Below are 25,000 nucleotides of genomic sequence, written 5' to 3' on the forward strand. Positions count from 1 at the left end.
AAAAAAAAAAAAAGGCAAAAAAAAAGCTGTTAACTGTTTTCCCCTTGCTGACTGGGTAGACATGCCCTCAGATGGAAAACTTCTGATACTTGTGACTCCTTACTACCAGAAATCACATGAGATGATCAAGGAAGAAAATCACAATGGCTATATTTATATCGAAGGCTGAACTTCTCAGAAACACTGTACCTTGATTAAAATTTCTGGGAGGCTGCAATAAAAATATCAGATGTGAGGCTGGCTCAGCAGATCAATTATCATAATTGACAACATTTTATTAATACATATTGAACTCCTAAATGTTTTGGACGCAAGATAACCCCGTGAAAATGATCCTCAGAGAGGCAGAATGCCAGATCTGGGAAAAGAATCAAGGCTGGCTTGTCTGCTGTACAGTTTAAACAAATATTTTTCATCTGGTCTGCATATTCTATGCTTTTGTACAAATTTAGCATCTGTTTGTACCTGCATATTTTAACTTAAGAGCTTTCATTAATTTTTTTTCTCTTTTTTTGAGCTTCAAAGCCATAAACATGTATATTTATACCACAGTATTGTACGCTGGTTGTAAAGCTCTGAATTAAGTCATTCTGTGCTTTAGTTTTGATTAGAATGATACAATTAGAACCTGTTATTCTACCAACTAATTACTTGTAGAGTGTGACATCTGAAGAATACTACAAGATTACAATTTTAGGAATGAACTGAGAATGTGCTCTGTTTATATTATTCCCCTATCTTCAGTCAAATCATTGTCATGGAAATGGATTAATACTGGGCCAGTCTCTGTCCTCATCAAAATCTTTCTCACTAAAAAAAAAGAAAAAAAAAAAAAAAGAAGAAAAAGAAGAGCAATAAGAATTTTAATGCTTCATGTATCAATAACATTTTAATAGCATGCTTTGATCTTCTTGCCAGTCTATCACTTGATTGGCCGAGCAGCATCCATCTTCCTGAATCATCATCGACTGGTGTTTGTTTCTGGGAAATTCTCTCCTTTTTTAAAATTTATTTGGTCATTGTTGAACCCCTTCTGGGTGCCTTGTGCCATTTCATTTCTTGCAAGTGCATCTCAGTGAATGATTAAAGGGGATTATTTTTTCCACTTAAATCTCAAATACTAAATTCTCTCACTTAGAAAGAAAAGAAAAGGGAGAGGCTGTGTGTTTGTGCATGTCTTCAGATAGGGAAAGGCTGGCATTTAGAAGTTGAAAAGGCAAGAAAGAAATGCTCTGTATAATTTTTTTTTTTTTTTTTGCCTGTGAAAACCCTTTGGAAGGTTAAATCCTAAAAGGGCTGCATGTGTGAATACCTGTTGCACATGAACTAACAAATTAGCAGCAAGAAACCAAGTTTGACAGTGCCAGGCAGGCTGAAACATCCAGGAAAATTGTTCTCCCCAGTGATGGAGCCTCTTCTAAAAGCTATTTTATCCACTCTGAACCCCCAGGTTCATGAAAAGTAAACCAATCCATAAAAATAAATCATAAATAATTTTACACATGCCATGCTCATTTGCATGTGAATTAACCCGATTTATGGCCATAGAGACAGACTTTGTCAGTGCACAGAAGATGCAAACAAGTAGTAGTGGCAGAAGAGAACTTCCTACATTTGAAGATCTGTCACATTTCTGCACCACTCAATATTAAGACTTGCTGTGCCTCAAACGAGGTTAAAATGACAGCGACAGCTCAGATCAGTGTGGTAATAGATAGATAGAGAGGGAGATACAAGAAGTTGTTACATTTTCCTTCTGCATTTGCATTTTCTTCCAGGTATAGATCTCACTGTGTCTGTTAACTGATTATTTCTTTAAATAAGTAGGGAAACAAAAAGAAGAAAAAAAAATCCCTTTTTCTCACCCGACTGCTTATTAGATTTGATATTGGGAAAAGCCCTTGGTTTACTCTGAACAAATAGCTCTGTTTTCCACCGCTCTCTGCCGTGTTTAAAGTAAATAAGTTCTGGTCCCTGCAGCCCTGCTGAACTCATTCTCTCCCCAGAACAAAGCCATTGTGTAGGGGTCCACAAGAGCCCTTTTCTCTCTTTCCCCGAGCGGGATCTCCCCAGCTTTGTGAGCCATCCTCCACCCTGCCTGTGTGCTAAAAGTGTGCATGCTTTGTTCCACAGAAGAAATGAAGGAAGATTATGACACTATGGGGCCTGAAGCCACAATTCAGACCACTGGAAACAATGGTACAGGTAAGGCCTTGCATGGAGTGAGCATCACTTTTATTTGGGTTCACTTAGAGATAGCTGTGCATGAGGAGTGGGAGGGACAAAACGCTCTATTTCTTGTTTTCAGTTAAAAAGTTGGAAAATAATGATGTAATTCTCCTGGTTTTTAATTCTCCCTCCCAAATTGATAATGAGAGTGCAGTGGCAAATCCATGCAGTGAAGAGTCCTTGCTACCCCTCCTGTGTCCCACAATATTTTAGCCCAACTCTTTGTAGCTGCATCCTTGGGAGTTATTAGTTCTCAGCAGTGTGAGGAGATGTTTTCCCAGGCAGGGTGAACCTTGGGTAGTTTAAATTAGCTGGGCCAAGAAACAGAGGCCTTTCAATAAGACTGTATCAAGAGCTTGATGATGAGAATGGGGCGCACCCTCCTTGGCAGCCCCAGATTTGAGCTGCTTCAGAGACTGAAAACATCTTTTCAGCAAGACACTCATAAACCCCTTACATAGATCCACAGACACACACACTTTAAATGCATATTTATGAGATTATAATGTTCCTGGCTAATCATTTGTTGGGTTTTTTTTTTTTTCTCACTTTTAGCATCTCTTTCTTTCCACTCTTCTTAGAAATCAATACATTTGGTGACACAAGAAGTGTGACAGAGATATTTAGCAGGCATCACCTCTGAGCCATCTCTCTTTTTCTGTAGCAGAGCAAACCAGCAAAAGGTTCCTGTTGCTATTTTCTAATCCAAATGAATTCAGGGATTTACCATGTTCTTTCCAAAGATCCCACTCTCACATCCCCCATCCTCAGCACAGCTGAATGCCATACATCACCCAGTGTTTCTTCTGCATTTTGTCACAATTTGAGATGGTGCAGATAGATTTACACAGCTAAAAGGAAGAGTTTTCTAGTGCAAGTACATTTCTATCCATTCCATTATGAATTTTAGTTCATAGGTAATACTCTCCACAAATATTACTGTAAAAGGTGGTACCAAAGTCTCACAAGGATTTTATTACTCACACTTTCCTGATGTTGGTAACACCCACATAAAACCCCAGTGCTCTTATTAAGCAACACAAGAAATTTACTTTATCATTCTTGAGGGGGAAAATAATAGGAAAATAAAACCGTATCACTGCTTTCTTCATCCATTAGATTTATTATGCATGAAAGGAGGGTGGCACCGAGGCGCAGTTCATCATTACGTATGTACTTAATGATGTTGCTGTGCAGAACTGACTACATATGTATCTCAAAAGCTTATTTTATTTCCAAGAGGCTGCAATAAAGTGACAAATTGTGCTTAGCACTTGGAGAAACAGGATTTTAAAAGACATCTGATTCGGAAACAAGGTTTGATGGTTATCTGAATTACCATTAGCAGAGCCTTTGAGGTCCCCTATCAGTCCGTGTGACTTCCTTTGCACATATTTTCCTTGCCATAACAGGCCTTGACTCTTTCATGCTTGCAATGTGGTCGGCTTGAAGGGGAAGACTTCATGTCCTCTTAGTCCCTTCCCATCCAGTATCTGATGTCCTTGTCTTGCAGCTCATCATTGGCCTCACGAAATCACTCTGGGGGTGCCATCAAGCCCCTCTGCCAGCTGTGAATGGGGTCCACGGGGTGTCCTGCCCCTAGTGGAACCAGTTTTCCGTGGAAAAAATAAAGGTTACCCCTGCCCAGCTTGATGCCCTGCAAACTCACGGCCTTTTCATTTGGGTGGTCTGCATTTAAAATGCAAAAGCTTCTCTGTGAGTTGTTCCTATCAATTCCTTTCCCAAATGTCCTGTGCAAGTCCTAGGCTCCTCTTTGCTCAGGCTAGGATGGAGGCTTGCTCAAATAACCACCACAAGTCACTCTGACAGTGGTTAATTCAAGCCTTTTGTCACTTTTTGAGGTGTTCAGAGCCTCTTTCAGTGGGGCCTGAAGCCTTGTCAGGTTGGGTAGAACATGTTTCTTTAGTTGCTGCAATTTCCATAGACTCTTAAGAGCAACGTCAGATTATTTAGGCATAATAAATGCTCTTATAAATTAAATGCTTGTGCCAATCTTTTCGCCTTGAGAGGGAGATGCCAGGTGACTATGAGTACCTGTAATTTCCTTTATTAGGAGTAAAAGCTCCCCTTCATGCCCTCAACCCTTATTTGACAAGTAAAGGAAAGAAATCAGTCCCTGAGCTGTTGGAGATGCTTCCTGGATAGTCTGGGAAGTGTTCAAAGTTTTCTTCTTCAGCTTCACTACAGGCTTTGAGTCTGTCTTGAGTGTTTGGCTTCAGTTTTTCCCTGCAGGTTATAGGAGATCTAATACTGATGTTCAATAAAGGCTGAGACTCAATGAAAACATACATCCAACCAGAAAGTTTCTATAGGTGCATGCAATATCTGTGGTGCATCAAATTCTCTGCAAAATATTATTAGTAGAGAAAGAAAACTAAAAGAAAAGCTTCCATTATTAAATTATTATGCTGTTGTCAGAGTGGTCACTTCCTAGAAGTACTTTAAGAGAAATCTTGTTATCCCTACATTAATCAGCTGCATTTTTATAATGAGCCACAGAGGCTTCATAGTGTAAAAGCAGAAGTGACATTAAGGTGAAAATTTAGGATTTTGGTCCTGCTAAATGAATTTGTAAATATTTCTGAGGATTTCAGCAATAGGGACTTGCAAATGTGATGTTTAGCAGAAGAGCATTTTAAAAGGTGAATGAGGAAATTCTTGTGGTTTATTTTATTCTACCTTTTATGGTTACTGCAACTGGGATGTTTGCAGAGAACAGATTAACAAAAATCCAAACAAACAAACAGATAAATTTTCCTGGTTTTGATTAGCAACATCTGACAAAATTCAAGTAAAGATCTCTTAACACAATTTAAAGAAGGGAAAGAAAAGCTTTCAGGGGGAGGAAAACAGAACCAAAACTTGGCAGGTTGGAGGACAGGCCGTTTTCAGGCTGTAATCTGTGTGTACCAATGGGGGCCTCTCACTTCCTGGCTAATGAAGGCTGTGGTTTTATTAGCTTTGTTTGCGATTAAGGGCAGCTATCACCATCTCGCAGGACGAGTTCCCACACAAAATAACTGGTCTCCCAAGCTCCTTGGACCTCTCTCCCGCTTTATCTTGAAAGGTCCTAAATGCCTCCAAAGATAGCTTTCCTTAATGTGTTTTATTTTTATGTGACACAGCCACATCAGCTTTTGGAGCTGAAAATATTTCTGCTCTCCAGGCTCCAATAATTAATTTTAAAAAAAGGATTTCTTTGGTGAGGTCACCCACCATAGATCTCACAGGAGGGGATGTGCAGTGTGTGTGCAGTGTCAGCCCACAAGGAGTCTGGGAACATGGCTTTGTGCATGGAAAATAAATCAGGGCATGGAGGGGGGAAGCAAGTCTTCCACCCAGAAGCTGAGATACAAACCTAATGGTTGTCAGATGGGTCTTTTTAGTACCTCTGGGTGAGCTTCCTGAAGCTGAATTTTCTGAATTGTCAGTAATGCTGCTGGTGAGAAACCAGACCCACATGGACACCCTTGACTATTTGTGTTAATCTGCAGCTTTGCAGCACTGGTTGTATTGTTTCAGTGAAGGGTCTATCAGCTTTTCCACTAAATCCCCTTGTTTTTAGGGGTTTATAATGTAGACGTAAACATTTGCTTTAGCTCCTGGATTGCATGTACAGACATACAAGCTAAATAATCCTGAGAATTAGGAAGCCAAGGCTGGTAATATTGCAGCAGTACTCCATAGCCTGTTGGATCAGCCTCCAGATAGACTTGGGGGCATGAAGGAAGAACCTCATTTTGATTTGAGTTGGGGATGGAAGCTCCTAATATTAACTCTAGACCTTGCTTGGTAGATTGAATCCTAATCCTATAAATGCAGTTGCAAACTCCAACTACTTTACCTGGGGGACACATGGGACCATCCCATGGAGCCATCCCATTTCTCCTCTCTGGAGAAAAACTCCCTCTTCTTGCTTCACTTATTGGTTCATGGCCTAGATTTGGCAAAATTAAACTTGTTTTCCTTGGGTATATTGCTAAGAGAAGAGAAGGAGTGGAGCTTGGGTAGTGCTAAGCCAGAGGGCAGACCATCTTGTAACACCTGGAAGACCTAGGTATAACAGGGGAATGACAAGTTAGATTTACATCATAACAAGTAAAGCCTCAGCTCTTTTTATTTCTGATAAAAACAAGAAGTCCTACACCCTCTGTGATGCTCTTGTGCATAAGGTGTGCTCAGTAACCACCATTTTGTTATATTTCTCTCCCAGAACAACATGGAGGTAAAGCACTCTGTCTTCTTGTCCACAAACACACTCCCCTTCTCTAGAAGCTGCTTTATTTTGGTGTTGAAAGGGGAGAATTGTTTCTCATGCTAATAACAAATGGTAACTGGAGCTGCAGTAGGACCAAGAGGAACTCTGTGGTGGTGAAGCCATTCCCTACAAAACCACTGTGATAGGAACAGAAGTTTTCTTCCAAAACCAGGGTCCCGTGCCCTGTGCCATTTGGTCACTGTCACTAAAATACTGCAGAACAGTTGAGAGGCTGCTCAGCTGGTATGAAAAATAGGGCATATTTGTCTCAGCCAGAGGATTTGATTTTATCGGCTAAAGGGATGAGGTTTACAGAGACGGATATCTACTTTTATCGGTGATGCCGAGATCAGAGCTTCAAATCAGGCACTGCAGGCTCCCACTTGTGCCCCAGTCAGAGGTCATGGCTCATTCTCACTGCCAGCACCACTGCCTTGCATTTTCATAGGAAACAGGCAAAGCCTTCACCCATTGCTAAACACCAAGGAGCTGGTTAGTCTCTCATTTCCAGTGGTTAAAACCATAACCCCCTTGATTTCCATGTGTTTACTCCATGTTGCTCCCTGGCTTCACTAACAGCAGAATTGTGCTGTTTAGTATTTTACTTTTACATGAACTCCAGAATAGTTCATGGTGTTTCCTCATTTTCTTATTTCACCTCAGAAATACATTAAAAATTTAATCAATCATAAGTTGTTCTTTTCATTTATGGTCAGTTAAAAACAAGTATCTTTAGTTCCCTGCCACCAACTGTGTCTCTCAAGACTTGTTAATAAACAAAGTAACACAATTCAGAGGAAGAAAATAATAATCTCCTATTTTTTTCTTCCTTTCTAGTATAATGATATTATTATTTGTCTATAGTATCCCAGAGTTTTAAGGTCTTTCCTGTAAGCAGTGTTCATACTTGGAGAAGAAAAGCACAATTTTAGTAACAGGATGCTTTGTGGCTGAGCATGTATTATGTTTCATGGACACTGCATGGATAATAAAAAATTGAGGTTACATTTAAAGAAAAGAAAGAAAACTCTTGTATGGACTGTCAAAGGGGTTTTGGGCTTGGTGACCCTGTAATGGTCTAAACCATGTGGGTCTGTTGCATCATCATGAAATCATGATGCAATAAGTTTTTAAATCAGCCCATTCTCTCATTATAAGTTAATTTTTCAGGGAGGAAAGAAAAAGCAGGAAGATATGAGCAACTTTCTTCTCGTGCCTGACAAAGAGCAGCCTGAGGAAAGACCTGTCTCAGAAAAGTTTGGTCTTTTACCACCTGCAATTGTCATCTCCCACATGGGGACTGTCTCAGGGTCTGTGGGATCCAGGGGCAGCTGAGCTCAGTGCTGTAGGTCTGAGCCAAAAGCTGTGGGACCCCCAGGAGCCCCGTGAAGGTTGTTCAGGTTCCAGCAATGAAAGATTACCTGCATTACCCAAGCCTCATAAACTTCTCCTGCTGCCCTGTAGAGCCCCGCGTTCTTGTTAATTTAACTGCCTGCCCTCACTTCCACCCACACTGGTGGAAAGCCCACGTTAATTTTATTGGGAGCTGGAGCAAGGCTGATGGGAGCAAGGATCCAGCTGCAACCCCAGCCTTGTAGCTCCAGTACATCTGCTCAACCTCTAACACTGCTGACCAGCCCAGGCTCTCTGGGACGATGCACTCAACCACCCTTTCTTTTTCCCCCTCTCTTATTTTAGTGAAGAACGCAAATTGCACGTCGGACTTTGAGGAATATTTTGCCAAAAGGAAACTGGAGGAAGGAGATGGGCATGCAGTCAGCATAGCAGAGTACCTGCAGCGCAGCGACACAGCCATTATTTACCCTGAAGCCCCTGAGGAACTGTCTCGCCTTGGCACTCCAGAGGCCAATGGGCAAGAAGAAAATGGTGAGGCTGTAATTCATTTTTAGCCAGTATCCTGACCTCGTGCAGCTGTTGCAATTATAAATGCACTACATGCCTGGGTGTTTACCTTAAAAATTGAAGAACAGCTGCAGCAGCATGGAATTTCATGAGCAAAGATTGGGTCTGTAATTTCAGTGTATTGTGATTTTTTAGTCAGCACATTTGTATTATTTGGTGGGTGAACTGAAGAGCTGAATTTAAACGGGAGAAAGGCTGCCGCTCTACTTGGGAGTTTGGGAAGTTTTAATAGAGTTTTAATGCAACAAAAGACAGAGTAGCCAGCCTATTGCTCTCCAATGCCTTGATAAATAATTGGAGAAGAGTCAGTAGGAAGGATTCGGTCAATGGCGCAAGTAACATAATGAGCTGGGGCTGGAATGCAAATTGCCAATTGATCAGGAAAAGTATTTCTTAGTTTTCCAGCCAGCCAGGTCTGCGGGAGGAGTGATGCCCATAATTAATTTCCCGTCGGGGTCCAGCGCGGGCCCCGCGAGTCTGCCGTGGGCGTGCGCGGGTGCCGGTGCCTCCCGCCGCCGGGTGGAAGCGCCGTCCCTCCCTCCCGGGCAGCAGATTGCGGCGATTCCTCTCATACCATCCCGGGCAATCAGCCCATGAGCTGCCATTGATTTGCTGACCTTTTGGCCTGCCTCTCTCTTCCCCCCCTCCTCTTCCCCATGCCGGGGTGCAGACCTGCCACCTGGAACTCCAGATGCCTTCGCCCAACTGCTGACCTGCCCCTACTGCGACCGGGGCTACAAGCGCCTGACGTCCCTCAAGGAGCACATCAAGTACCGCCACGAGAAGAACGAGGAGAACTTCTCGTGCCCTCTCTGTAACTACACGTTTGCCTACCGCACCCAGCTCGAGCGGCATATGGTGACACACAAGCCAGGGACAGATCAGGTGGGGGGCTGGTTTTAAGTGATTTCTTTCTGTAATAACCCCTTAGAGAAACGATATTGCTTTGATTGGCAATCATTATTAATTTTTCATGGCATTTTGAAGATGCAGATCTTTTAATGGTAATAGCTTTAATTGAGGTCTAAATGATTTTTTGATGGTCTCTTCTAATATGATTTAATAGTCTTATGTTCACGATCGAATGAGTGTGTTAATTTCTAATTTAGAAATTTTATTTGCACTTTAACTTGACTTTAGTTTCGTTTTTATGTTCCTCAAAAAGTGAATGAAACTGTAGCATTTTAATTATACATTATTAAACATCTCAGCAATTTTAATTCCATTTTTCACCTAGTTTTACTTTGCAGTGTCGCAAATAGGAGCTCCAAGACATACTAAAAGATCCGCTAATATTTTTTCATTACTTTTTGAGTAACCTTTTCAATCACATGAAATTATGCGTATTTTGTATAATCGTTTGTTAGACATAATTACACATTTTGGGAAGAACTCTTCCGACAGTACATATAGGCTATCATTTGTGATTGTGCCACCAGAACTGGGCATTGCTCTCATTTGTATAGCCCCGCAGCGTATCTGCAATAAATCAAAGCCGTTTTTTCCTCGATGGGGTAGGTGTAATATTATATCAGTGCCACATTTAAGGAAATGCTGGTGTCTCAAACAGGTGACTGAGCTTCCCTAGTGCTCCTAGATGGGCTGGTGATAGACCTGCGCCACAAAATTCTTTACACACCAGCTGAAAAACTGCTCCTATCTGAAGAATTACTTCTAAAAACCCATCTTAAGGAGGGCTGTAATGGAAACTCAAATGGCGTGGTTAAAAGTTGAATTAATACATGTGTGCATTGTGTCAAATTATAAAGGCTTTATGCTGTATTTATTTTTCTTAAAAACCTGAAAATCACAATCTGCTGGATTTCTCTGGGTAGGTTTCTCTCAGCAGAAGGTAAATTCAGTTAGGCAAACACACATCTTCCTAATCACACGATTTTTGCAATTAGCATTTTTAAGAGAACCGTATCTTTTGCTTGATCTTAAATCAATATAAATGACTCCAGAGCGCTTTCTCCTTTCTTTCCTTCCCATGGGTTTTCCAGGAGACAAACACATTTTCCCATGTATATTTTTCCTAACCTGATCCACTGAAAGGTTCTTCCTTTATGCGTCGTATCATTAAAAACGCCAGGGGAGGGAACAAAACCCGCCTGGATATTTATCCAACGTAACTGCCTGAAATTTCACATGCGAGAGCGCGCTGGTACTGGCGCATTATGAATGGTAGCTTTGGTGTTGAAAAGTCCCCTCATTTGCTCATGGCATTTACAATTAGTAAATTAAAATGATTGTATCATATTAACAGTGGCACAACTAAAGTTTATAGTAGTCCTCGGAGGGCGATGGGGGGAGACAAAACAGCTGTTGCTGTTTGTTTATGCAACTCAGCAACATATGAGCGCGGGTCCCTCAATGGCGCGCGGCGGGCTGGGCTCTGCTTGATCTTTGAAGGTTGCTGCTGTTTGAACAAACCTCCCTGTGTCCCATGTAACACCATCTGTCTCGCCAGGAATGTGGGAAGAGGCAGCACACCCTCGCAGTTGTCATACCGTTTCGGCGCTGCCTTTTTTTTTTTTTTCCCCTTCCTTTTTTTTCCCCCCCTCCCTGCTCCTGCAAAAGGCTTTTGTGTCATGGTTGCCTGCAAAAGGCTGACCTCCTACCTTGAGCATCCAGAGTGGCTACATGATTATCAAGATAATAATTATTTTTTAATTAATTTTTTTTTTCCTCTCCAAATTCAAAGTCATGGGGCTTTCCTTGCTTGTTGCAAAAAGGTCAGCTTCCTTTGATTATATCTCTACACCCCTTTTAACTTTCAACTTTCCCTTGCCCCTCAGAAGAGCACCAGGGAAAAACATGGCACGAAAGGTAGCTCAAGACCTTCCTGCTGCTCTGTGATTTTAAAAAGCATTTCCAGCAGCAGCTTATGCTGAAGATGCAGTCTCTCCTGCTTGATAATGAATTAAATCTTACACGAAATGCCACTAACAACAATGTTTCTCTCTTTCCTCCACATGCAGTAAACAGAATTTTTAAACAAGCTGAGTCCCACATGTTCAGAATCTGCTAGGAATATTAAGAGCCACAAATCTTCTTATAAAACTGTTTCTCTCATCGTGAGATACCTTAAAGCAACACATTTCTGATGAGAGACTTAGGAAATAATTCTAAAGCAAATATCGAATGCTCATGTGAAAGTACTTTCTCATTTGTTTCAGTTTACTGCCAACATTTTGATTTTTATTGCAACGCTGATGAGACAAATAAATGTACATGCAGACCTTTTGGTCCGCTTGACGAATTCAGAGTCACATTAATTTAATTTTTGTTTTTTGAGCTTGAAATTCATGGCTTCTCTTGCATAAAATTCATGTTGGAATCTCTTTTGTTTTCTTCTTTTCCTCCCAGCACCAAATGCTGACCCAAGGAGCAGGCAATCGCAAGTTCAAATGCACTGAGTGTGGCAAGGCCTTCAAATATAAACACCATCTGAAGGAACACCTGCGAATTCACAGTGGTGAGTAGCGGAGGTGCTGGTGTGCTCATTTGCATTTTGTTTAATTAGCTGAGTTTTAAAGACTGCTTAAAATTTACACAGTTCTGCTTCTGGCTTCTTGGAGCTACCAAGGTATTTCATAAGTGATATCTGAGTCATCCTCATTTATCATGCTGTTAATACCACGGTCTTGCTAAAAGATTTGGAAATAGTAAAGCTTCCTGCAAATAATATAGATTGTTTGGCAGTTTGAGTTCAGAAGCGTTCATTCATTGCTGCGCAGCGGGAGCCTGAACAGTCCATTATATTTTCCAAAATAAAAAGTCCCCCTGAGTGAAATACAACTCATATTCTCAGATAACAAGAAACTGCCAAGCCTCTCAGATTGAATGACTTGGGCATTTTGGCTCTCCTACTTGATGCAGAGTTGAGCACACAAAATGTCACCAGGCTCAGCCCAGGCACAAACTGACGTGGAGATTCTAACATCAGGACTCAGTTTCTCATACTGGTGCTCATACCCGGTGAAAATTCCATTCTGGGGGAGAAAAAAATATAAAAGAAGCAAATCAAATTTGAACAGTCTAAATTTAATTTTACTCTCTTCCCTACAGGGTGCTTACCTGTGATTTGCCTTGGTCAGTCTGGAGCCAATCTCACACTTTAATGGCTTTTGCCAGTTGGAGATCCTGGGCCCAAACTGACCTCAAAACCTGTAGAAAGAGGAGGGTAAAGCAGTGGTGGTGTGTGGCCATGTTCAGAGAATTAATATTTCCTTCACTAGTAATCATTGGACGATCAGTTAGATACCAAATGCAACCTCTCACTATTATAGCAGCAAGAATGATAATTAACATTTGGTTTTAATTATAATTTTAGGTGAAAAACCATATGAGTGTCCAAACTGCAAGAAGCGTTTCTCCCATTCTGGCTCCTACAGTTCGCACATCAGCAGCAAGAAGTGTATTGGTTTGATCTCTGTAAATGGCAGAATGAGAAACAATATCAAGACGGGTTCTTCTCCTAATTCTGTATCTTCCTCTCCTACTAATTCAGCCATCACACAGCTGAGAAACAAGCTGGAGAATGGCAAACCACTTAGTATGTCTGAGCAAACAGGCCTACTGAAAATTAAAACAGAACCACTAGATTTCAATGAGTACAAGGTTCTTATGGCCTCACATGGGTTTAGTGCAACTAGTCCTTTTATGAATGGTGGACTTGGAGCAACCAGCCCCTTAGGAGTTCACGCGTCTGCTCAAAGTCCAATGCAGCACTTAGGTGTAGGGATGGAAGCACCGTTGCTCGGGTTTCCTGCGGTAGGCAGCAATTTAAGCGAGGTGCAGAAGGTCCTACAGATTGTGGACAACACGGTTTCCAGGCAGAAAATGGACTGCAAGGCTGAAGAGATCTCCAAGTTGAAGGTTTACCACATGAAGGATTCATGCTCTCAAGCTGAGGAACAAGGAGTTACCTCCCCCAATATTCCCCCCGTGGGTCTTCCAGTAGTAAGTCATAATGGTGCCACTAAAAGTATTATTGACTATACATTAGAGAAAGTCAATGAAGCCAAAGCTTGCCTCCAGAGCTTGACCACAGACTCGAGGAGGCAGCTCAATAACATTAAAAAAGAGAAGCTGCGAACCCTAATAGACCTGGTAACTGAAGACAAGATGATAGAGAACCACAATGTATCCACTCCATTTTCATGCCAGTTCTGTAAAGAAAGCTTTCCTGGTCCCATTCCGTTGCATCAGCATGAGCGTTACCTGTGTAAAATGAACGAAGAAATCAAGGCAGTCCTTCAGCCTCATGAGAACATGGTTCCCAACAAACCTGGAGTGTTTGATAAGCAAGCCCTCTTGCTGTCATCAGTACTTTCTGAGAAAGGAATGACTAGCCCCATCAACCCATACAAGGACCACATGTCTGTACTTAAAGCATATTATGCTATGAATATGGAGCCCAACTCTGATGAACTACTGAAAATTTCCATTGCTGTTGGCCTTCCTCAGGAATTTGTGAAGGAATGGTTTGAACAAAGAAAAGTCTACCAGTATTCAAGTTCCAGGTCACCATCACTGGAAAGGGCCGGTGCCAAGGTGGCGCTGGCTGCCACCAACAACACTCCCACTAAAGACTCTTTGTCAGCCAGATCTCCAATAAAGCCTGTGGACTCTATAACTTCACCATCTATAGCTGAACTCCATAACAGTGTTACTAATTGTGATACTCCTCTCAGGCTAACAAAACCTCCTCATTTTACCAATATTAAGCCAGTTGATAAATTGGACCACTCTAGGAGCAATACTCCTTCTCCTTTAAATCTTTCTTCCACATCTTCTAAAAACTCCCACAGTAGTTCTTACACTCCAAACAGTTTCTCTTCTGAGGAGCTTCAGGCTGAGCCATTGGACTTGTCTTTACCAAAACAAATGAAGGAACCCAAAAGTATTATAGCCACAAAGAACAAAACAAAAGCTAATAGTGTAAGTTTAGAACACAACAGTGTTTCTTCATCATCTGAAAACTCAGATGAGCCGCTGAACTTGACTTTTATCAAGAAGGAGTTTTCTAATTCAAATAATCTGGATAAAAGCACTAACCCAGTATTTGGTATGAACCCATTTAGTGCCAAACCTTTATACACAACACTTCCACCACAGAGCGCATTTCCCCCAGCCACTTTTATGCCACCAGTTCAGACCAGTATTCCTGGGCTGCGACCATACCCAGGACTAGATCAGATGAGCTTCCTACCACATATGGCCTATACCTACCCAACTGGAGCAGCTACTTTTGCCGATATGCAGCAAAGGAGAAAGTACCAGCGGAAACAAGGATTTCAGGTAAATGCTTTCAACTGTTTTCCGCTTTGAAAGGCTAGAATTTAGTATTTTGTGATGTGTCCTCTTAGAGAGGAAAAAGCCCAAAGCTATAATCAACGTTTCCAACAAAATTAGCAGAGTTTATTTAAGTCTGAACTTGGAAAGACACGGTGGAATAGGAAAATAAACTGCAGTTAACTTAAGAGTACCTCTACTTGGATTCAGGAGCAGTACCAATTACTTTGAACAGGCATAATGATCTTTGTTCTGTTAAGAGTTCAGCCATTTCTTATTAGATTTGTATAGCAATATAGTAATAATATTGATGATGTCCATAAAAAGTTGTATCCTAGAAAAAAAAAAAAAAAGAAATTTTGTAGGGAAACTTATCTCTCCAAGGCATAACTACATTTCATCACAGAGAAAAGGAGCAGTGGGAGACCCCTTTGGAGTCACCTCCACACTCGGGCACAAAGTTGAATGCCTCTAAGCAGATGTCCATAGACCCTCATAGATACTATAAACCATTGAAAGAGATTCCTTCCCTATATTTTTGGGGGATTGTTCACCCACTATTCATGAGAAAGTTGTCCTCTTCTCATGAATGTCAGAGGGATGAGAAATGTTGACCCATAGCTCCTTCCTTTGGGCCACCCACTAGTCTCCCAGACTCTTAGTCCTCTAATCCTGCCAGTCATCTGGAACAGCTTTGAAAAAACTCCAGAGATTAAATTAAATTATTTGGAGAGGTAGCAGCCAGGGCTGTTAGTCACAGACAAAGTCTTTCCCTGGACACGTAATCTGGGTCAGCACTTCTTCGTGCCCAGGTACAACCCTTAATTCTTCTCCAGAGTCAACACAGGTGTAGCAAATGATTTTGTCCCTTGCATGCCTGCAGTGAAGAGCAACTCCACAGAAGTCTGGTACTTTTATAGCCTTTTGCTGGGTGTATTCAGCTATAATGTACAGAGTTTAGTTAAATGAGATTAACTGATTAGAGATTAATAATTTTTTCTTACATTTGCGCCTGTTCCCCCATGTCCTATTACCGTCCATTAGTAATTTTACTGACTAGTAAATGTTTTATAGTTTCAAATGTGAAAATCAGGTATGGTTTTACATTACAGACTGTAATCCCTCTTTGCACAATAGGAGCATAAATAGCACTGCACCTCCATAACAGCTGTTCCACTATTCCAATTTACAGTACATCTGCCCTCTTTGTAAATGTATTTAAGCCTATTTAATCTTCTCTAATATTAATTAGTGCAAACCTAGTCTAAGAAAACTGAACTGTGTGATAGCAAATGGAAATGTATGTTATCATGCAAGTTTGCACTCTCTTTGGATCGAGACAAAATAAATATCAAGAAATTTAATAATTTACTGATCCACATTCATTATTGCTTAATGCTGAAGGCTGTTTTAACATAGATAGAACATTGATAAAAAGTGTTATTAATATTCCCTATTTCAAATTACAAAATTAAATATAAAAATATAGCTTGAGGCCTTTAGTCGGGAGACATACATTTAAATGGATTGCATAATAATAACATTTGTACCTAAATATAAAATTCAATTAAAACCTTTCTACAGATACAGAATACGCCCAAGTTTTGGAATTTTGAAAGGAATGATCCCTTAGCTGTTGCTTACATTTACCTCTGTAAAATAACACAATACCTTTTGCTGGCCACGAAGAGCCTCCCCTTCACACTTTCTTGGAAATATTTAGTGCTGATGTGGTAAATACTGTTGGTGTGTGCAAACCACATTACTGCAGAGCGCTCAAAGACAGAAAGTTGGTTTGAGGCATGGAAGTAGGAGGCTCCTCATTATTTCCATACTTTCCACCAGCTGTACTTTCATTATTCATATTCCTAAGCTAAGAGGGACCACCAAGGAATGATTGCAACTTCCCAGGGGTGGTTGGCGGGCAGGGTTGGTGGCGGGAGCGGCTTTTGCTGACGAGTGGCTCCCTCACAGGGAGAATTGCTTGATGGAACCCCAGACTACATGTCCGGCCTCGACGACATGACGGACTCCGACTCCTGTCTGTCCCGAAAGAAGATCAAGAAGACAGAAAGTGGCATGTACGCGTGTGACTTATGTGACAAGACATTCCAGAAGAGCAGTTCCCTGCTGCGACATAAATACGAGCACACAGGTAGGGCACGCCAAAGGCAGGGTTGAGGGTCATGCTTTGTTCGTCACAGTCTTTCATGAGTACATTTGTGCAGTGCTGAGGCTTTCAAAAAATCATTTTTCTCTGTTCTGGCTTATTTTTAAATTTTTTCTTGATGGTTATTACATGGTTAAGGACAGTCGGGTGTGATGGGGTAAATTGGTAAGTGTTGTGGCAATCATCATCTCCCTCTATCAAAGTGGCCCAAAGCACTCAGAAACAATTGCAACTTGGTCAACAAAAAATCTGGCATGGGAAGGAAGAGTGACAGTGTATTTCTTGTTTCTTAGACACTATCTGACCCTGCTCCATTTAATCCAATAGGAAAAGGGCCACTGACGTTAGCAGCATGAGAGCTGGCTCTGGCCAAGTTATCTGAAAGTCAACAGCTCAGGGGGTTTCCTCTCGCAGTGATTTTGCACACCAGCAGCACAAATAGGTTGCAGTTCACTTTTTCACTTCCCAGTTAATGCCCAGGGAAGGTTCCCTTCTTTCCTGAGTAGGAAGTGATTTTTGTCTAGTTCAAGGAAGCTTGCCAAAGCTCACCACGCACTGTCAGCTTAAAAAATGCTTTGGTTTGAAAAAGACCTTCTATCACACCTATGCTGGCCATGGTTCCCCTTACAAACAGTGCTCCCTTCCCTCTGTCAGCCAGGACAGAGCTCTCTGAGGGCCACACATTGGCTCAGCATGTTTCAGTTAGGGGAAAATGGGACCGGAGCTTCCCAAATAATAGAGATATCAAGTTATGTTGGACAAAGGGAATGTGAATTATCATCTGAATTATTGTGCAGCAGGACATAAACCAAACTCCAACTTCCTAGAGTTAGAAAAAGTTTACTCAGGAGGAAACTTGCCTTAACTTTGAAAGCTGAGTCTCGCTTCAGGAAATGAAGCAAGTCACATCATCCTTCAATCTCACCATGTGAGGATAAAAACCTTATACCTCTCTATTAATACATCTTCCAGGCCCCACATAACCCTTTGGCTTTTCACAGATGAAAAATTTACAATTCTGAAGTGGACGGTGCCTTTTAAACAAAATCCTTTACTTTGTTATTTTTCCTTCTTCTACTTTTCTTCCAAATTTTAAGCTAATCCCACAACGGAAAATACAAAAGGAAGTTAAAATACACGTGGGATTAGGAAAGAAAATTAAAAGCAACATTTTGGACTGGATCAGCCAGTTCATTGGCAGAATGTGCTTCCCACTACATTATTCAGATCAAATTGTTTATTCAGTAGAAGGAGCTTTGAAGGCTTTACGTCCCTGCACCTTTCCTCTCCTGAATGATTTTATTACAGCCATCTGCAAACATTATGGTTTACTACACTACTACTGTAAAGCTCTTATGTTAGAACTGGCCTTCATATATATCAGGATCTGGACATATGGTTGAATCCCATAAAGTTGGTAGTCCATAAGGTCGACAGACATATGGTTGAAAGGCTGAAAATTTGACAAGCTGAAATGTGTGCAATCACCTTGATTTGCAAAATAAACTGCATTTGTAATAGCAAAAATATGTTATGGTCTTGAAGTAGCATGGGAACCTACTGCCTAGAAAAATGCCACACAGCTGCAACGTGGGGACTCCTCTCCTGCCTCTTTCCTTTGTCCCTTTTTGCTTCTCAACTTCACGTCCATCAATTTTATGGGACTCAGCCTTATGATCCAGAACATGTATAGGGTGTCAGATTTAATACGTTAGAGCTGCAGCACACCATCAGGCTGGAGCCTGGCATTTAGGGACAGGAAGGATGGTCTTGTGGCAGAGGCACAGGCACTGAGAGCATTGCACTCTCCCCTGCCTCACCGCAGACTTCCTCAGTGAATTGCAGCAAATTGCTTCAGCCTTCTCTCACCTTCGCCCATCTTTGAAACACGGGGAAATGATACCAGCCCGCCTCTCTGGCGTGTTGTAAACATTAATTCATGATATCCTGTGATGGAGCTCGCTGGATAAAGAGGGAAGTACTGTTATCAGGGAAGTGTTCTATGGAGCCTCAGTGCATCATGTCAGTGTTTGAGTGGGTGGGAGTTCTGGAGGGCTTGGCTGGGCCAGCCCCAGCGCCTCACGCACAGCCTTCAGGAGGCACACTGCACTGGCACTCTGGCTGATGGCTCAGGTGCCCCTTAAGTGAATTTCAAATTAGTTTGATAGTTTCTGGCAGAGTTTGTAATTGCATTAATAACATAGGTGTGAAACTGCAGTCCATGTTCAGTGGAAGGAGCCAAATTGAAAGTAACACCCTCTTCTGCCTTTGGGGTCATTGTAAGAGCAGGCCCAGGTTTTTCAACCAACTTTTTGAAATCTAAAAATGAGAAAAAAAGCCTTTTTTTTCTGAGGGTGTTGCTGTTGTCTGAGCAGCTGTTCATAATCTGTTGTAGCTTCATTAAAAACTTGTTTTAGGAGGAATTGGAACGTTTTCTGTCTTTCCTGGAGAAGCACAAAATAATGGATGTTGTTAGTAACAATCTCCTTTTTTCTGTGTAAAAAGAATATAAGTGTTTTATTAAAACTTTAGGACAATCAGTTTTTATTTGTCACCCCTTCTCAAGATCTGTGTATCTATTGCAGCTAGTGATAAAACAAGGGTTAAAAGAGTCAGACAGAAACCCCTAAAAATTTATCACTGAGAAATCATTTGAGGCAAAACATTGACAAGTAAAACTACATAAGCTGTTTGAATCATTGTTAATCAAGTGTTGTAAAGGAGAAAACAGGAATTTAGGCATTGCAGTGGAGTTGGGTTTCTGTGCCAGGGCAAGAAGAATAGGGTTTGGCCAGTTCTTTTTGTCAACCCAAGAACTTTTGGTAGGACCATGCTGCCAGCCATAGGACAAAGAGCTCTCTGATTACTTCTGTACACCATGCCTGCCACAGCTGGAGCACAGTAGAAAAAGGGCCACAAATTTCACAATCCATAGTTTTTAATTTGTGCAGTATTGGTGGTATTCTGTAATAGCTTTCAGCTTCATGGGGAGAAGGAAAATTTCTTGTGTTACTGCAATGAGTGAATTGCATTGGTTCTGGCTCACCTGAAATTTAGTGTAGAGGCCACTGTTTGTTGCAGAACCAAATTCTGACAATTTAATTTTGGGATGCCATTGAATTTTGAGAGAAGTTACGTGTTCCTCTTAGAGTTTGAGCTTCACAAGGTCTTGTTTGTCAAGTACAGGGGATGCAGTGCTGTAATTAGGGTGCAGAGCATGGCAGGTAGCACAGGCATTCGGTGCTCACATGGTTTTCCTGTGGAATCTTACAGACCCATCCTAATTTGGACAGGCTGAAATTAGTTGAGCCAATATGGGATGTGTCTAATCTCAGATTTTTCCAAGCTGCTTAGCACAAGGTTCAAGACACTTTCCTTATGAAAGGCGAAGAAGGTGGTTGCCTTCACGGCAAAGCATGGGCGCTTTGGCGAGCAAAAAATCCTTGGTGCTGCTGATAAGGAGGGAACCCAGGAGTGGGTGAGTGAGCAGGGGAGCAAACAGAAAAATGGAGCATCTAGAAATACAGAAATATCCTGGCTCCTGGTCCAGTGGTGGAGGAGTAAGGTGAAGGTTAATGTTTGCTCTGCCCTCGTCAACGCCCGTGTCTGCCACACACCAGCTTTGTTGTAGCTTCACAGGGGAACTCTCAGCGTGCCTGCCCTGCAACAAAAGCTGGAAACAGTTTTTCAGAATCCTACCTAGAAATTTAAAATCCTTTCATTGTTGTTCTATATTACATCATATTCTATTTTATTACTTGTGTGGGCTGTCGAGGGCCTCATAGCTGTGCTAGGGCTTTCATCCTTTCCTTTTCCACTGTATATTTTATTAAGACTTCTTTTTTATTTTTGTAGCTTTCATGCTGATGCAAGCACTAGTTTTATTTCCAGATTGATTCTGTAAACTAAATATTGTTCTTGAGCCTGGTAGCAAATCAGCTCTCTTTGGCTAGTATTTTGAATTCCCAGCTTGGGAGTTTTCTTTATTTAGAGCTTGATTCATAAAAAATTTACATGCTATTTAAAGGTTATTTTTTCTTGCTTTACTCTGATACAAGTTTAGAATTCCCCATTTTACACTCAAATAAAGGAAAAAAAAGGATATATTCTATGTTTGTGTCTGCAGACAAGGTCTCCTATTGAAACAGAAACAGGTGCAGCTTGGGCAATTATATATAAATTGCATTTATCTTGCACCTTTGACCGCTTTGCTATGCTCTGGCCACTAATCCATCTCCACTGGGACTACATCTAACATCCAAACCCCCGAGCAGCTTCAAAAGAACTGCCTTAAAAAACAATAAAAAACACACTGTCACAAGAATGTTTCCTTCTTTCCTCCAAAGAGTGGAATTTCTGTTTGGCCCCCTCCCATGGAAAAGAGACCCACTTGCCTTAGGCAAAGGATGGGTGATATTTAGTCTGGGACCAGTGACAGCTTGTGATCTGATGTCTTGTGACTTTTATACCACTGCAAATGGGAAATGCACAGCTTTTCAGTCAAAGACTTTTAGCCCAGGAAGATTGAGATACTTACTATCAGAGATTTTTTGCTGTTGCTGTCTTGTTTTGTCAGAAATGCAATTTCAGAGACTTTGCAAACAGATTAGTTACAACTTCCCCTCTGCAGACTGAGTGTGGGCCCCCATGGGAACCTGTGTTTTGCAATGAAGCAAAAAAGGCCCAAACATTTCTTCTGGATATTTGATAGAGATTTATCATTTAATCTCATTGCAAAATGTGGCATCTACATCACTTACCCATCGGATGAAACACAAGAGTTTCGTGAGCCCTCCTGTGAGCTCCCTTGGGTCCATCTCTCCCAGCTCCATCCCCCATGGATCTCAGATGGGATTGGACACAACCTGTGGGGTGGAATGTCAAATCTGCTTCCTTTTGACTTATCTCTGCTCCCATGATGTTAGGAACGTTGTGGCACTGCATGACAGTGCTCTAGGACAAGGTGATGGCTTCAAAATGAACAAGAGTGGCTTTAGATATTAGGATTTTGGATATTAGGGAGATATTGTTAGATATTAAGAAGAAAGTCTTCACTGTGAGGGTGGTGAGGCTCTGGCCAGGTTTTATGGGGCTTGGGGCAACCTGGGCTAGTGGAAGGTGTCCTTGCCCATGGCAGGAGATGGAATGATATGGGCTTTAAGGTCCTTTCCAACCCAAACCAGCCGGGGATCCTATGGTTTCCTAAAGTTGTAGGTCCTCCTCATCCACCTACAATTGCAGACTTACCCCCATCCCCAGTGTAAAATACCTTAGCCCAGTTTTGTTTTATGACCTACTAACACATTGTAGGGATTAAACACTCATTTTAAACGGCTGCAATACTGGGTTTTGCACATGAGGGGAGGAAAATAATTCTGCAAATGTTCGGAAACCTGATACATTTAAAAACATATTTCAATTAGTGTTGTAACAGCTGCACACTGAGCCCTGCTAAGGTATGTTATGTGGTGTCTGAACAAAGAACTTTGCCCAAGCTGTCAGGTTCCCTCAGATCAAAACCGAGGCCTTGATATGGCCTTGTGGTAGACTAAATAGCTCTAGCATTGCCTTTTTAGTGCTAACATAAATTAATATGAAAATATGAAGTATTTTCATCTGTTCATTTCTAAATTAATTTATAAAATATGGATGATTCCCTGCCAGGCTACATCTGTGTGTGGCACGAGTGCCGCGTGCAAGGGATGAGCAAAGCAGGCAAAGACTGAGGGATGAGCACATCAGCCAGGCTTTGGAAGGGAGGGTGGAGGCAAGTCTGGATGAGAGCATGGAGGTGGTTGACTTCTGTTTGAGGAAAGGAAAAATGGATGGAGCACAACTGTGGGGTGAGAATTGTAGATAGAATGGTTTGGGTTGGAAGGAACCACTAAAAGTCCCTGCAATGACCAAGGAAACCTTTAACTAGACCAGGCTGCTCAGAACCCCATCCAATCTGACCTCAAGTGTTTCCCAGGATGGGACAGAGCAGATGTAGTGGGCATCAGATGTTGTGTGCCATAAAAAAAAAATCAGGGAATTCAAAGTAATGGAGAAGTGATGGTGGAGAAGTGGAATGAGACAAGGGTTGGGCTTGTTGATGTTAGGGAAAAGTAAGTCAGAGGGAGGGACTGAGATAATGTGGGCACTTCAGTGAGGAGGACACTAAAAGGGTGCTGAGGAAAAGCAGAAAATCTGCAAGGAGCAGAAAAGAAACAAAATTAGCAATTATTAGGTACTAACAAGGGGATGTCAATGTGCTGCTCTGAGGGTAATCAGCAGGACAAGTGGGTCAGGGCAGAGGTTCATCCCTTGGGTGTTGGTGGTGCTGGGAAAGCTCCCACCTCACCCGTGAGGGTTTTCCACTGGCAGCGCTGGGTTTGAGAGTGCTTAGGCTGAGGGTGCTTTGGGATTTTAAGCTAATTTGAGTGAGTGACTTGATCGTGCTTAAATCTCCTGAGCTAAGACTCTGGGATTTCCCCTTCATGGCTAAACTCGTGCCCTGAATCGCAGGTAGCTGACTCCAGCTCTGGATTTGGTGCACCCCTAGGTCAAGGCTGGATGTTCGAAGCCAAAATACATTTATAGCTCAAAGCCCAGAGTTTTCTTTGAGTCTGACTTTAAACCAACAGGTTAAATTGGCAGAAATGCAGATTTAGGAAACAGTTCACGCAAGTAATGCTGCTATAATTCGATTTATCAAGTTTGAATTTTCAATTTTACTATAAAGAGAAATAAAGGAAAAAAAGAAACCTTGTATGCGTGCAGACCTAGGAAAATCTCTTACAAAGAAATGCAGTCTGAGCCCTAATTTCCAGGCATCTACTAGTTTCCCTGTCACTTGGGTTACTTTAGCTGTGGTTTCTCCTGTATTTTCCTTGCTGCCAGATCTCCCCTTCATTTCATAACACAATTTTGGCTTCCTTGAGGATTCGTTAATCACACCTTATTAAATGTGAACTTTCACAGTGGGACTTGAAGGTAGCTGTGACTGGATAGAAAAAAAATTTAGCATAGTCCTTGGTATTCATTCTTAACAAATTTGCTATGAAAGTGGAATTTTTTCTGTGCCTGGCTTTCCGTGCTCTCATGTCCCAGGGAAAAAATCAGATCAGGTTCATAAAGGAGCAGCTTGAGTTTTCCTGGAAGCTGAGATCTTTCAGTGATCTGAAAGCATTTATATTTTTTCCTGCTGGATTTCTTCCATGCTGGTGTTTCCTAGCCTTTTGCTCTTGGCTGGCAGTCCACCATACTCATCCTCTCCCTGCTTCTGCTTCTTTAAAATTAAAGAAACACCACAATTTCACAACTGACAGGATGGAAGGGCTCTGGAGTGAAGTTTATTCCTGTTCTGGTCACATGCTGCATGAGCTAAGTATGATAAATACGCTCAAGGAATCAGGCCAGTTCACTAATAAGTTCCTAATGATCTGCTCTAGCAATAGGACATGCAAAGCAGGGATCCACATTTCAGGCACCAAATACCAGCATTTTAATACCCATGAAAAATCACATGAAATATAAAATAATGACCAACTGGCACCATACTTACCTTCATGGTTGCACCACCCAGCTGAATGACACTTAGATTATAATTTGACATTTCCAAAATTTAAAAAAAAAAATAAAATCGGCTGAAGGTACTACTGTTTGATTTTATTTTTTGCCTTCTGCAATCTAAGTTTGGTGATCGGTCTTCACTAATTCCAATCTTTGCACCATATGTTATGTCTGGATATCTCACGGTTGCATCATGCTTTGCTGAGTTTTGTCGTGTGGCATCATGCTGACAAGTATTTTTTGTCAGCTCTATTTTGGAATTAAGCTTTCAGTATGGCAGTTCTGGAAGGTGTTGAAGGCATTCCTGTGCTATTTGTGGCCTGGGATCAACCAGATGTGTTTAGGCTTGGCACTGGTTTTGAGTTTCAAACATTGGTTCGAAACTGTCTGAAATGCCAAAGGAAATACTGTTTTCTGCAGCTTAACACCACTTTAGCACTCAGCGAGTGGCTGACAACATTTTATTTAGAAACCCCTTATGCTTCTGTGGCAGATGTATGTATTTGTATTTGCTCACGTGGTGGGGGAAAAACCTCTTTCTGTCC

General features: G+C 41.6%; 1 protein-coding gene across 2 annotated transcripts in view; it reads left to right on the top strand.

Annotated features, from left to right (window-relative positions):
- Positions 1-25,000, top strand: part of ZEB2 (zinc finger E-box binding homeobox 2) — a 114,271-nt gene that overhangs the window by 86,414 nt on the left and 2,857 nt on the right. For both annotated transcript variants that reach the window (XM_063161555.1, XM_063161556.1), the window contains 6 exons: positions 2,134-2,205; positions 8,207-8,395; positions 9,102-9,316; positions 11,801-11,909; positions 12,768-14,737; positions 16,706-16,886. In XM_063161555.1, coding sequence (XP_063017625.1) covers positions 2,134-2,205; positions 8,207-8,395; positions 9,102-9,316; positions 11,801-11,909; positions 12,768-14,737; positions 16,706-16,886 — 2,736 coding nt within the window. The remainder of the gene's footprint in view (positions 1-2,133; positions 2,206-8,206; positions 8,396-9,101; positions 9,317-11,800; positions 11,910-12,767; positions 14,738-16,705; positions 16,887-25,000) is intronic.

Source organism: Melospiza melodia, chromosome 8 (assembly GCF_035770615.1).
Source record: "Melospiza melodia melodia isolate bMelMel2 chromosome 8, bMelMel2.pri, whole genome shotgun sequence".
In the NCBI taxonomy this organism is placed as follows: Eukaryota; Metazoa; Chordata; class Aves; order Passeriformes; family Passerellidae; genus Melospiza; species Melospiza melodia.